The sequence below is a fragment of the Microtus ochrogaster genome, unplaced genomic scaffold (assembly GCF_000317375.1).
Source record: "Microtus ochrogaster isolate Prairie Vole_2 unplaced genomic scaffold, MicOch1.0 UNK3, whole genome shotgun sequence".
In the NCBI taxonomy this organism is placed as follows: domain Eukaryota; kingdom Metazoa; phylum Chordata; class Mammalia; order Rodentia; family Cricetidae; genus Microtus; species Microtus ochrogaster.
Window position 1 is genome coordinate 18,364,883 of NW_004949101.1, and position 14,253 is coordinate 18,379,135.

Sequence of the window (14,253 nt, forward strand, 5' to 3'; positions counted from 1 at the left end):
TATGAATGAATAGGCAGAGAGAGACACTGACCCAAATGGGCTGTTTCTCAACCAAACTGCCATCTGGGGATTTCTCTCCAACACAGGAATGAGATAGAGCTGGGCTGGGTGTTGCTCCAGATGGTAGAACCGAAGGTGCTTTCCCAGATTGCCAAAGAGTCTCTGCATTGTTCTCAGAAACTCAGTGGCAGCAGTGCTTCCAAGGTGGCCTTTGCTTGAAAATGGCTTCCCTGCTGAAGTTTGCAAAGCCCTATCTTCCTAAGAAGTCTGTTTTCCTCTGTGGACTAAGGCATCACGGTGATGACTCTACAGGCGCTCGAGTGACTGCAGCCCTCATTAGTGTCATCATTTGTGTTGAGCTGCATCTCCATAGCAGCCCACACTCACAGTGCACCTTGCAATTGTTTCTTAGTGATTGTCCTCACAAGATGTCCGACAGGCAGAAGATGACAAGATTAACGTTTCTGCATCGCCTACAGGGAACTAAGGGAAGCAGAGATGTGGAGTTAGCTGGCTGCCGTTGCTGCTCACAGAAGATCTGTTTAGAGACGCCCACACTTTGGCTCCAAACTTCTTTGGCACTTATTCTACCTTTATTTATGATGCCGCTCAGCTTTGACTCCTGTTTATAAATACAACACAAGGAGGGGGCAGGCTGGGCAGCAGAACTGGAACTGGAGAGTCTCCATATGCAATAGAACCAATGAACATCTAAACAGCTCCATTATTTATGACTAAACAGAACCAGAGGGAATGCTTCATCCAACTCCCAGAAGCTTCTTTATTCCTAGTCCCGTGCTTCTTTTGATTCGACGTTCCAGTGGTCCAAGGCTTGCCTTTCTCTCTTTGCTGTTTTTTTTTCTTTTCTTGTCTACCACCCACTTCCTTTATTTAAAATTTAAGTTACTTTAATGCCAACTAGGAGAGCTGAGACACAGCGTTCCTGAGAGTTTCGTGTTCTGCCACCTGAATTGGACTGGCCTCTAGGTACTGTCTCTAATAAAGATGACCAGGCAGTGCTGTTTCTGTGTCATATATAAGAATCCATACCTTCCTTTCCCACAGCCTCCACTCTCCCATCTATGGCTTTGTCTCTGCCAGCGGAAGTGGGCAGCTATCCTTGTCCACCTCTGATCTTTCCTTAGGGAAACGCGACCTTGTCTTTAGGTAGATGGGCAGGGTCATGTATGACATGGCTGAGGCTGAGAGTTCTCTCCTGATGCTGTGATCTCTGTAGGAAATGTGTTGACATTATTCAAAGGAGTAAAAAGACCCAGACCTTGTGGTCAGTGGCACTTTTACGGCCCCTACCCTCTAACCATAAGGCTGTTGTTCCATACTCAAGACTGCTGACTTATTCAAGCAAACCTTCCTCTTCAGAAGGGAGAGGGAAACCTCATTTTGCCTCAAATGTCATACCTTAGCTGTTAATTATCCTGCCCGTCCATGCTCAGTCCTGGGGCACAATAAACAAATTAGATCAAACCCAAAGTGTACCCCCGAAGCTGCCATCCTATTCAGTCGAGACCTCTCATTGGAGGGTTTCTGCCCTCATCTTCCACCCAATGCTCTTAGGTTCTTGGTGAGCTTCCTGCTGTGCTTCCCTTTTTGAACGACTGCATGTTTGCAGTGGGGTGGAACAAGCCATGAGTACATGAACCAAGTCCACAGCCACTGGAGTCTTTGCAAGCAGCATTATGACCGAGTGTCGAGTCTGCATTTTGGCCAGTATCAAGCAGAGTGAACCTAGAAAGATACAAAGCAGAATGACCTCCTGTAAATTCCCAGTGACGCACTCATGGCCACACCTACTTGAGGGAGATGATTATAAAAGACCGAGAAGCCTGACTCAGACACAAGTCTCCAAGGCACAGAAGGAGTCACCTCACTGGCGCTCGTGTCGACCAAGGTATTGTCCTTACCGCATCTGAGGCTGTGGAAATTGTCTTTTGTTTGCTCCTTGACTGTCTTCTCTCTAGGCACCTTCTGTAAGGCTATGGAATGTTCTCTTTTCTTCTCTCATTGTTCCTGATTTGGTGTGTGAGCTGGGATCACTGACTGAGAGAAGAATTCTCTTTCTAGTGATAAGGAACTAGGGGAGCAGCTGAACAGGATTTCTTGTCCCGGAGATAGGATATCTCTAGTGACAAAAATGAGGAAGATCTGCGTGTTCCCAGGCTGTCAGGCTGTTTCTCCCTGGCCTCTGCTTAAGGCAGAGACCTCACTCGGGTGGTTTTCATTCTTCTCCTTTTCCTGGCCACCTCACACGGAATGCCTACTAGTGTGACGGGATGGGCTGGACACAAACAATGCCAGGAGAGAGAAAACATTCAAAAGCGAATGCCCAAGCTGGTAGAGGGGACCAGAGCATACACAGATAATGGAAGGAAGTGTGAAGCAGAATAGAGGAAAAGCTGGGCCACGTGAAAAGTCAGCCACTCACTGGAGTTTCTCAAGAAGCTCAAAGCAGGGTTACCACCCTTGCGAGCACGGGGTTCGGAGGTGGGGAGCTGACAGCCACTGGTGTTCTCTTGCAGAAGTCAAGATGGCCAAAGTTCCTGATTTGTTTGAAGACCTGAAGAACTGTTACAGGTAAGAAACACATCCTACTTTTTGTGATTCAATGAACCCAACTAGGAGTTAAAGCAGCCAGCCAGGGGCCATGTTGTCAGGCCAGACTAGAGAAGACCTAAAAAGATGACACATCCAACATGCTAAACTGGTATTTCATTGAGAAAAATAGAAATTACAGAAGAATATTTTTGTTGCACACTGACTCCAGTGTAATTTTATACTGGCATCAGCCTAGGCACTCTAAAGAGTTGGAGTGCCCTGCTTCAGCAGCAGGTTCTCATGAACTGTTTGAGAGAGAATTCATTCTCGGGAGACCCTGATCCCAGTCAGGAGGAGGAAATGGCTCTTTGGGCATGTGAACTCACACCCACAGTCAAGCTTCAACTTGATAGAGAAGATAAATGAGCAGAGTTGAAATTCTAGAACATTCTTAACTAACGTGATATTCTTGTTGTTTACTATTAATGTTAGTGATAATGAAAAATATTGAATAATGAAAAATTAAATATATTGCTTAGCTCCTGTCCAATATGAATCTGCTTTATGAGTATGACGTGTGTCTGTGATGCTTCCTAAGTTTCTCTTTTCTTCTAAGGAGTTTCAGCCAATTAAGGCTCTTTGATTTATTAGTCATGCCTGATTTTTTTTACAGATAAAGCACAAAGCTGTTTTAATAATTTCTAATTCCAAATTAGTGACAAATGAATTACTATGTGTGTAGACATGAATATGTAGAAGTCTTTAGCTTTTCAAAGATAAGAGTAATGGTGGGTGTGGGTGTGTTCATGTGACCAGGTTACTGTAGAGCCAATTCTCATCCTGACTGGGATCGGGTTTTGCTAAAAATGGAGTAACTCTTAAACATTCACTAAGACCCATTGCTGTGTTAGAGCACTCGGACTCAATAGTGCCTGTGTCTAAATCAGTATTCTGGAATGCTGCCTGTATTACCTAAAGTTAATGTGGCCATTGAAATACGTATAGCTACCAACCATAGTAAAATGATGAACAAAAATACAGTCTTGTTATATGTTTTTGACAGTGAAAATGAAGAATACAATTCTGCCATTGACCACCTCTCTCTGAATCAGGTAAGTCCATGATTATCATTTTATAGAGCCAGATTTTCTCTTTTTCTCTTTACACACCAGCCCCTCTACCAGAAAAGCACAGTGAGGGGTTTGTTTCAACCTCACTAGAGTCTAAAATACATTTATTTTTTTATTCATGAGACCACTTACCTCTCTAACCTAGTAGTTAACTGGCGTTCCTCATGTTCATTGACTCTTCCGTAACAGAGAAGAGCTACCTGAAGCCCTTGTTTCTGGGCCAGGTTCCTTCAAAATGTTAATTTTTGTCATCCTTAGCCAGTTGCTCAGTCCACCGCACCTGGAGTCTTGCTGACACCATTCTCTAATGCCAGAGGTCAGAGATAGCCCGATAGCCCACAGGGATGAGGTGGAGGAAGCTAGCGAAAAGGAAGGGAAAACGTTGCACACACTCAGTGAGTTATTTCGTATATCTGTGATAGCGGGTTTAAAAGCTCCTTCCAGAAGAAAAGCTGTGCCAAAGACACATGGGGGCTGGATTACAATCCCCCCAGGGAGTTCACCTTCTGTAGATGTCCACGTCCCTTATAATAAATGGCCTTCTATTTGTATAAAATATGCATGCATTCTCAAATGACTTTAATCGTTTGTCGATGACTTAGCCACACCTGCCACAATACAAATGCTGTAAGAATAATTCTAAGTTATACTTGTCAATCAGTGACTACATTACAGGAAGTAATAACAAAAGGATTCACATATTCAGTACAGATGTCATTTATTTTTTTAAAAAAAAATATTTTGAATCTTCAAGTTGGTTGAATATGATCAGGCAATACAAGGGGCCAGGATATTTTGAGCACTCTCAAGTAGATGTCAGATCTCTTGATGGAAGGATCTCACTTACCAGGATCATGTGTTAACCTATGTCATCAAAATGTTTTAGTTTTGAGCATGAAATTGGGTGAAAAGACCTCCTCCACCCCAAATCATATGACTTCAGGGAAATCCATAAAAGGAGAAAAGAAGGAATGGAGCGGGAGGGAAGGAAGGGCAGTGGAGGGCGAGGGAAGAGCGGGGGATGAGGCACAGGTTGGTTCCCCACAGCCAAAATGGAGATCCCCATCACTAAGTCTGTAGGATACAATACAGACCCTACTAAAGAGTCTCCTCATGAGGTCGTAGGTAAGCTCTGAGGTGCCACTTCCTTTCCTCACAGAAATCCTTCTATGAGGCAAGCTATGGCTCGCTTCATGAGAAATGCACGGACAAATTTGTGTCTCTGAGAGCTTCCGAAACCTCAAAGATGTCCAACTTCACCTTCGAGGAGAGCCTGGTGATGGTGGCAGCGACATCAAACCAAGGGAAGGTTTTGAAGAAGAGGCGGCTGGGTTTCGATCAGGTCTTTGCTGAAGATGACCTGGAGGCCATGACCCATAATTTAGAAGGTAAGGGATAAAACATAACAAAAATACAATTTTGTTTTTTATTTATTTATTTATTTATTTATTTATTTATTTATTTATTTATTTATTTTTTTTGGCGAATGGCGACAATGGAGTAGAAAGAAAATAAAACCTGGAACCAAAATAACAGGAAAGCAACCAGACATTGGCTTGATAACTATAACAAAGAAAACCTAAATGCGGCTCTTCTCCAAGGGCGAGCGTTCAAAGACAGCCTGAGTCTAGAGCACTTGCTCAAGGGCTCCTTTCTTGGCTGTGTTGTGAAGGTCAAGTAGAGACCTTTGGTTGGAGAGAAAGCGGTCCTAGCCCATTAGCTCATGACCTCTTCTAGTGCCACCTCCTCAGTCACGTTCCTCAATCTCTCTGGCCTCCAGTTCCCCATTCTGTGAATAGAGATGACCAAGTCTTACACCTCACTGGCTTCCTGTAGAGATTAAATAAGCCAGTACCTCAAAACAATGTAGACTAGAACGCCTAATGTGACGTCATCACCCAAGAAATGTCAGCCATTGTTATTAGTACTCCCATTGCCTTTGTTAATGTTGCACCACTACTAATTTATTGATGACCACGCCCTTTGTAGGCTGCAAAACAACCTTCCCTCTCCTTTTCTATATGAGGAAATGAGGCTCAGTCTCCACGTGGGAAATCCTCATGGCTAATTCTGTCCGACCTGACTATGAGAACCCTGGGTTTTTCTTTCGTGTCTTTGTTGTTCATTCCTTCACAGGAAATACAAACCAAGTATTCATTTTAATATAAAACCTAGCCGGGCGATGGTGGCGCACGCCTTTAATCCCAGCACTCGGGAGGCAAAGGCAGGTGGATCTCTGTGAGTTCGAGACCAGCCTGGTCTACAGAGCTAGTTCCAGGACAGGCTCCAAAGCCACAGAGAAACCCTGTCTCGAAAAACCAAAATAATAATAATAATAATAATAATAATAATAATAATAATAATAATAATAATAATAATAATATAAAACCTAGACAACAAATACTTCTCCACCTAGAAAAAAATTTAAAATAAAACAAGGCATAAGAACGAACATTGACAGTCACTCCGTTTTGTCACCCAAGTTTTAACCCTACCAACACCATGGCATGTTTCCTTAAAGTCTTTGGTGCATGCAGATGCACACGAGGGCAAACATGTCCATCATCATCCCTGGAATACACACGATCTCATATCCAGCCTTTCTCATTTGATATATTATAGACATTCTACAGACGAATTTTTCAACACTGAAGTGACAATAAACATCTGTGTCAATTTCTGTCCCCATTCATTTCCTTAGAAAAGCATCCTAGAAGTGAAATTAGTCATAACCTGAAGATTAATGAAGCTACTCATACACACACATTCCAGAAAGATGGTAGACTTGTATCTTTGGCACATATATATGTAACATATGTATTATATATAGTGGGGACATATCACTGTGGTATACCATTTTAACACATTTACTCTTAGCATACATTCGTCGGAAAAATATAGATCGGGAATACTTGTAATCTTCCTTGTCACTTGGAAACCTGCTAACAGGGTCAGGCATGGTGGCTAACACCTTTAATCCCAGTGGACGGCAGAGGCAGGAGAATCTCTGTGAGTTCGAGACTATTCTTGTCTGTAGAGTGAATTCCAAGCCAACCAGGGTTTTATAATGACAGAAAGAAAAGTACAAAAATGTGAAAGTTTCTCAAGAACTCTTTTAAAAAGTAAAATAAAAGTATTGCCTTATAAATTGGTTTACAAAAAAAAAATTAAGAAATAACCATAAGAAAAACCTTAGCTGGAGTCAAGCCTTCTGCTGATTGATTCCAAGTCTGGTTGTTCCACCTGGATTGGCTACCCTTACAGTCTCTCTCACAGCTACATCTGACGCTTGTGTTAGCACGTGCACAACATCCATACTTGTCACTAGGCAGTAACCTGAGCTTGTGATACTGATTCTAGAGACCATCCAATCGGATTCAGCACCTCACGTCTTCCAGAATAATGTGATATACAAACGGTTAAGGCTTATCAAGTCAAATTTCGTCATGAATGATTCCCTCAATCAAAACATAAGCCTGGATGTGGACAAGGTGCATCTCAGAGCTGTCCCACTAACTGACCTGCAACATGAAGGTAAACGGCCACCCTGTCCCTTCTCCCCTCCTTGGCTTTCTTTGTTTCATTCAAACTTTCTGCCTTTAAAGCACAAACCTATCTATCTCCCTGGCTTTGCACGATTCTTCTAGAACAGAAAGAAGCACCCACCCCCACCAAGAATCCCTGGAAAGGACAGCCTAGCATCCAGATCTATGCCACCAGAGCGCAGCTTCCTGCCTGAGCTCACTACAGGGCACAGAGAGCTTTCTGATGTACCGTCTCTTTGGTGCTCGTAGACGTTCTCAACACAACCTCCCTATTCTGATTTTAAAGAAGAGAAAACTGAGCATCACAAACATTTAATGACTTGCCCAGCGGCTAACGAGGAGCAGTCAGGCACTATCTGCTAGAAAGCTGGGGACCAAGCTTACAACGAGCGTGCAGTTAGGAAGAGCTTGCTAATTGGATGGGAAAGCCAAACAGCCCCTAGCAGCAGTGGGATCTGAAGGATGAAATTCAGTGTCCAAAATTTCTTGTTATGCAGACCCAGCCTCTATAATAAACCTGCTTTAGATGCAGAATGCATCATCAATATACAAAATTATTTTTAATTTATTTTTAAAGAACCCAGGCAGCAACTTTATAGTAAGCAGGCAGGGTTCTTTCTGAATAGAGACACCGTGCACTCCAGTTGCCATGCTCTCTGCTCTGTGACATTTGCGAATTGCTGTGTCTTCTATTTCCTATTTACCACAGTTTCCCTCACCTTTCGACTTAGTCTATGCCCCCCCCCCACATACACACACACACACACGTGCCTGGTTTTTGGTGCAAGAAATCAAATGCAAGCCAGATACACAGGAAGCAAGTGCTCTGTCACTGACCACAGCTCCTGCCCCTATGGTCCCTATTTACATTTCTAGTAGTACTAAAGGAGCCAGTCATTTTACTGTGCTGGACGTCTTTGTGTGTTTGGGGGGGGGGGAGCTTCTTAGATTGCTCCATTTTAAGCCATTAGGAACTCATAAACCAACAAATGTCGAGGTCTTATTCCACTACTGTAACTGTAAGAGATTTGGCAAGAATTTGGTCCTTAAGCATTCTACCCAAATAGAAAGCTTTAGAAGCATTATTTACAGCAGAGACGTTGTAAAGGACACGACAATGTATAAAATTCCACTCCTGACCTCCACAAATAAATATGGCGTATTCATTTATACCAGAGTTGGGGGTCTATTTTCACACACAAACACACACACACACACATACACAGCTATATAAACACCTCTTTTATATTAAAAAATGTAGTGAATTTACTTTCTTTCTGGCTTATTCTTTGACAGTAAAATTTGACATGTATGCCTACTCATCGGAAGACTCTAAATATCCTGTTACTCTGAAACTCTCAAACACCCAGCTATTTGTGAGCGCCCAAGGTGAAGACGAGCCTGTGCTGCTGAAGGTCAGTTGACGTCCATCTCAGCCTTGCCCTCCTCTGTAAATGATCCCAGTAGGCAGATGTCCCCCTAGGGTGGTCACAGTTTCCCTCCTGCCGCAGCCACCACTTGCCCACCTTTCACTCCCTGACTGTATTCGCCTCCCACCCCAGGGCATCCGTTTGTTCTGTTGATCTTTGCTGACATCTTCCATCTGTTTTGCGTAGTACTGGACATTATGACAATGAGGCCAGCCTAAAGAAACTCAAATGAGCCCACTGAGACCAGAGAGAATTAACCACTTGCTAACACACATGAAACCAAAAGCTAAGAGCCACAGCACTCAAACCTTAGCTTTCACACTTTACTGGTCCATTGGTGATACTTTTGTCTCTCATTCCATCCCCATGTTCTCTATAGCCATCTCTCTCAAACACACACACACACACACACACACACATACTCACACTCATTCACACTCTCACACACACATATAAGCATCAGACATTTTTACCAGGGAGAAGAATATGACTCTCATTCGGTAAATGTATAATCCAATGCCTCCAATTTCCCTAAAATGCATGTGGGCACCCGTATTTCTCCGTCTGAATCAAATAAAATGAAAGTGTCATCTACTAAGTAGGGCAGTAGCTTCATTCATGACTTCATTCAACAAGCCATTATTTACTGAGAGCCTTCTCTTTTTCAAGTACAGCATTAAAAGCTATGGAGTATGGCAAGTCAAGATCTCTAACCTTATGGGACATAGTACTCTAGTACACAGACAATAGACAAGTCAAACAGACAACAGCAAAAACGGAAAGTATTGGACAGAAAATGCACAAGGTCCTAAGAGAGAAAAATGGTGGCGTGTTATTTCGAGGGAGGGACAAAAGCAGAGCTCCCTGGCAAGACTGGCTAACAAGAGGTACAGGTGGGCCATCCCACACCCACAAGAATCTGCATTCTCTGGCACTTCCTGAACACACCAGCCAGCTGTAAGGACGACTCTTGGCCCCGGCCATCTGATACACAATTGAAAGCCACAAGGGTTCCAGACCATGCAGGGTGCTGGTATCAGTTACATTTCTTAAGTGGACAGTAGTCTGGAAGGAAAGCACTAGAGAAGCAGAGAGCTCAGCTGGGAAGCTATAGGTGAAGGGTGGCAGAAGGATAAGGGGAACATGTAGAAGGGAACAGACCTGGTCTAGTCATCCGGAGGCAGAACAACGCAAGGAGAAGGTAAAGCACAGGATGAACAGGTCTGGACAGTACTGTTCTTGCTGATTTGAAACCCCAAGGAAGCTGATCAGGTTATTTACTTGTAGCTTAAAATGAGTTCCAAAAAGGAGTCTTACCAAACACATAATTTGAAATGCGTTTTTCCATGAAGGTTATTGTTAGGATTTGTTCACACTCAAAGGAAGAGGACAGTCTGAAAAGGTTGTGTTCAAAGCAGCCCGCAGCTAAATCGATCAGGGAAGCATTGTGGGGTTTCAGTTAATTATTTTTGTGTGTATGGATATGGTTAACTTTTTTGACTGAAATGTAGAGATAAATATTATCTCAGTGATCTACTGTTTCCAGAAATGTGTGATTTGTATACTCAGGGGGGTCAGAATGTTTAGAGGTCTTAAAATTATTGGCATCCAGATTTGGTGAGAGGACCCGGTGCTAGCATTAAAGAAAGAATACACACATGCAGTGTTTCATCCCACTTGTCTGGATACAGGGAGATGCTGGTATCAATGACAGTCTTCATGATTCATTTAGATTTCTCTCCAAGTAACTAAGGAAATCAACTCATGATTAGTCTGGACCATACACCGAATAGGCATGCTTGATAAATGTTTGTCGAGTGAACAAATGAAGGAGCCTGGATCATATCTGAGTCAGGCTTCTGGAGTGCTATTTGTCACGAAGGCCAGACCAGAAGTGACACTCCAGTTTTTTTCCCAACACCTTCTCGTGCACCAACGGATCTCCTTTTTGCTTATCACAGGAGCTGCCTGAAACACCGAAAGTCATCACGGGGAGTGAGGTCGACCTCGTTTTCTTCTGGGAACAGATCAACACTAAGAACTACTTCACATCAGCTGCCTACCCAGAGCTGTTTATCGCCACCAAAGAACAGAGCCGGGTGCACCTGGCCAAGGGGCTGCCCTCCATGACAGACTTCCAGATCTCATAAGAGCAGCCTTATTTCTGGAGTCTACTGACCTGGGAAGTGCCAACAGCGTATGTACCGTGTACAGGAAGGCCCTTCACCCTGAGTCACTTGCACAGCACGTGCTGAGCCTCTGTAATTCGAAATGAATGTTTATCCTCTTTGTGAGAGAAGAGCAGAACCTACTGGAACCAACCCCGACACACAATGGCATTTGTTATTTAAAGAGCACCCTGTACTTAGTACAGTACTAATCACTTTAATTATTATTCTTCATGACGTTCTCAGGAGGAACAGAGCTGGTGTGAGCAAAAGAACTCTACCCATCTGAGAGATGGGCTAACTACATCTAACTAAGGAAACTGGAAAGTACTCTGTAGCAGTCAGGATGAGAACCCACAGCCCCGTGCTGTCAATCGGACTGTGTACCTTCTGCTTCCAAACTGCTGCTTGAATAGGGTAAAGTTAGAAGAACTCAGCTCTAAACCTAACTCTATCGTTTTCAAAAGGAAGGGGACAATAGCTGCATCTTCCTACCTCAGTGGGTTTTATTCCAACGAGAGCATTTGGATGAAATCCTCCTGGAACACGCCTCAAGAAGAAGACAGAATGTTGATGTTATTTTTAAGTTATTTTATATATGTATTTATAAATATATTTATGATAATTATATTATTTATGGCACACCCTTAAGTCCTCTGAGCTTGACCAGGATCCTCAGCAGCGGGGTGTTCTAGGCGGAGTCAGTCAGATGTGGCTACTCCAGAGCACCATGCTGTAGACGCTAGGCTTTCTCCACAGCCAGGAAGTTCGCTCTACATTCTCATACTCGAGACCCCTGTAATTATGACCACAAATCTGTATCGTTTACTTAGTTCATTTAAGATGATTATTGGGCCAGTCTTTCCCCATTTTGTCCCTAAAGCTGTCTGGGTATTCTTACATCATTCAACCTGACCTGTAATTAAATCCAGCAATCCAAGGATGGGAAGATCTGAGCCGTGACAACCACATCACTGCTACTGGAAGTTTGCTTTCTAGGATGCAATCAGTGTTTCCCCTGGGTTCCAACTTTGTCGTCAAACCACAGTGCCGCATGACTGTCAATAATAATAATCAGTGTATTGTTGCTGATCCTAATTCAATAAAATGAGTTTGAACTAATATATATTTATTTGTTATCTTTTTTCTTGGGTTTTGCAATGGGATGGTTGTTTGTTGTCAGGCTTTCTTTGCACCACCAGCTCCCAAATAATGACATGAAACTTCTTATTAATTATGAAAGCTAGGCCTTAACTTAGGCCTTTTCCCAGCTAGCTCTTATAACTTAAACTAACCTGTTTATATTCATCTACTTTCTGCCACATAGCTCATTACCCTCCTCCATGCTATTTACCCGGCTTCCCCAGGTCTCGCTGATGAATTCTGCCCCTTTTCTTCCCAGAGTTCCTTTCTCTTCCTAGAAGTCCCGCCTACCCTCTCCTGCCTAGCTATTGGCTCATCAACTCTTTATTAGACCAATCAGAAGGCACCCTGGCAGAGACACATCTTCACAGTGTACAAGGATTGTCCCACAACAACTGTTTTGCTTTTTTTTGTTTTTTAATATTGTGAAGGATTGTTTATTTGTCGTCTTCCTTACCTCACTGTTAGGAACAACTGGTTAGACGTTCAGATAACTCACCATAGTTAGTGCTACTTTACAAAACCAGGCTCCCACACAGCTCTAAAAGAGATGTCTCCCTCAAATCCCTCCCCTCAGAGTTCAATGAACCCCATGGAAGTGGAGGCAGGAGGACACAGGGGTATTGAGGACATCAGGAGAACAAGGCCCTCTAAAACAACTGAGCAAAGCTAATAAGAATTCACAGAGACTGAAGAAGTCGTCACAGGGCCGCCATGGGTCTGAATCAGGTCCTCTGTATACATACTATAGCTTCCAGCTTAGTATTTTTATGGGCCTCCTGCGTATGCGAAAGAGTAGGTCTCTGATTCTTGTGTCTTCTGCTCGGTCTCTTTTATCTTTCTGTTGGCTTGGTTTGTCCAACTTTGCTATGATGAATTTTGTTCCTACCTTTTGTTATGTCTCATTGCTATCTCAAAAAATACATTAAAAAAAACAGATTTCATAGTTTTTCTTTCTTTTTTTGTTAGCTGCCAGTATTCAGATAGCATTGAAAATTATATTCCCAGGTTCAGTTAGTGAATACAATACATATTCAGTGTATGTGCATGCTGATGTCCACACTCAGACAAAGTACCATCAAAAACAAGTAGCAGTTTTTCAGCAGACTGGAAGCTGCTTTCCTGTGGCCTAAAGAAGAAGAAACTCGGAATAAGAAATAATAGACTCTATCTCAAAAAAGAAGAGAAAAAGCTTTGAAAATTCACAAAGATTAGAACAGCTGGCATGTGCAGTAACTCTTACCCATATTCTTGCCCCAGTAAGACTCATCAGCCCACCAAGGTGGACTCTGGTGGTAGCCTCCTTTTGGCCTGTCTTGGAATCCCTGTCAAAGTGAGTAGACATGCATATTGTGTCTCCCCAGGAAATGTTTATTCACACAAGGGGATGTCAGACTGTGAGACCCCATGGGGCTGCAGTTACAGGCAGCTTTTAGTTGCCTAAAATGAGTGCTGGGAACCAGCTGTGGTGGCCTGAAAAAGCAATACACGCTCTTAACCATGAGTGTCTTGTCCTTATCGTATTAAAAACAACACAAGCAACAACACCCTTTTGTGATCTTGGTTTTTTTATTGCCCTTCAAGCACTCATCTAATTAATTACCCTTATGGTAATGGTGGGTCTTTCTTTCTTCCTTCCACTCTCTTTTCTCCATGGTTCTTTTTTCTTTCTGGTGGCTGCTTTTTTTTTTTTTTCAAGACAGGGTTTCCTGGCTGTGCTGGAACTCACTGTAGACCAGGCTCATCAACGCGCTGTCTAGTGGACTTTTGGTAGCATTTAAACTTTACCTAGTTGATGTTATTTTGTTTAAATGACCTATTATGTTTTTGTGTTTTACTTCCATTCTTAGATTTATCTAAATTTGTGATTTAAATTTTCTCACTATTGTGAAATCTTCTTTGTTCTTTTTGTTTAAGCTCTTCCAACCCTCTATGACATTCTTCTCCACACCTCACCATCTTCTTCCTCTCTTTTCCTTGATCTCTGAGTGTTTCTGAGAACACTTCCAGAAGCAATTTGATCATGGCCTAATCAGTGGAGCGATCCTTTAATGATTTTGTAATGTGATGCATTGTTGGGAACTAGTGAAAGGGACCTACTAGAATGAGCTAGATCCTTAGAGGGGTAGCTCACTTCCTGTACTCCTGTTTCCTATCCGAAGTAGGTAAAGAAAGCCTCCGTCACACATGCCCTCTGCCAGGATACTTTGCCCAAGTGAAGAGACCAAGAAATCCTGGCTTGAACCCTCTGAAACCATATGCCAGTGTAAGTCTGTTAACTTGT

General features: G+C 42.9%; 1 protein-coding gene across 1 annotated transcript; it reads left to right on the top strand.

Annotated features, from left to right (window-relative positions):
• Positions 1-1,841: 1,841 nt before the first annotated feature.
• Positions 1,842-11,873, top strand: Il1a (interleukin 1 alpha). The gene is made up of 7 exons (XM_005365641.3): positions 1,842-1,909; positions 2,538-2,592; positions 3,617-3,665; positions 4,843-5,071; positions 7,044-7,217; positions 8,525-8,643; positions 10,620-11,873. The coding sequence occupies exons 2-7, from the start codon at positions 2,546-2,548 to the stop codon at positions 10,806-10,808; spliced, it is 807 nt and encodes a 268-aa protein (XP_005365698.1). The 5' UTR covers positions 1,842-1,909; positions 2,538-2,545; the 3' UTR covers positions 10,809-11,873.
• Positions 11,874-14,253: the final 2,380 nt, after the last annotated feature.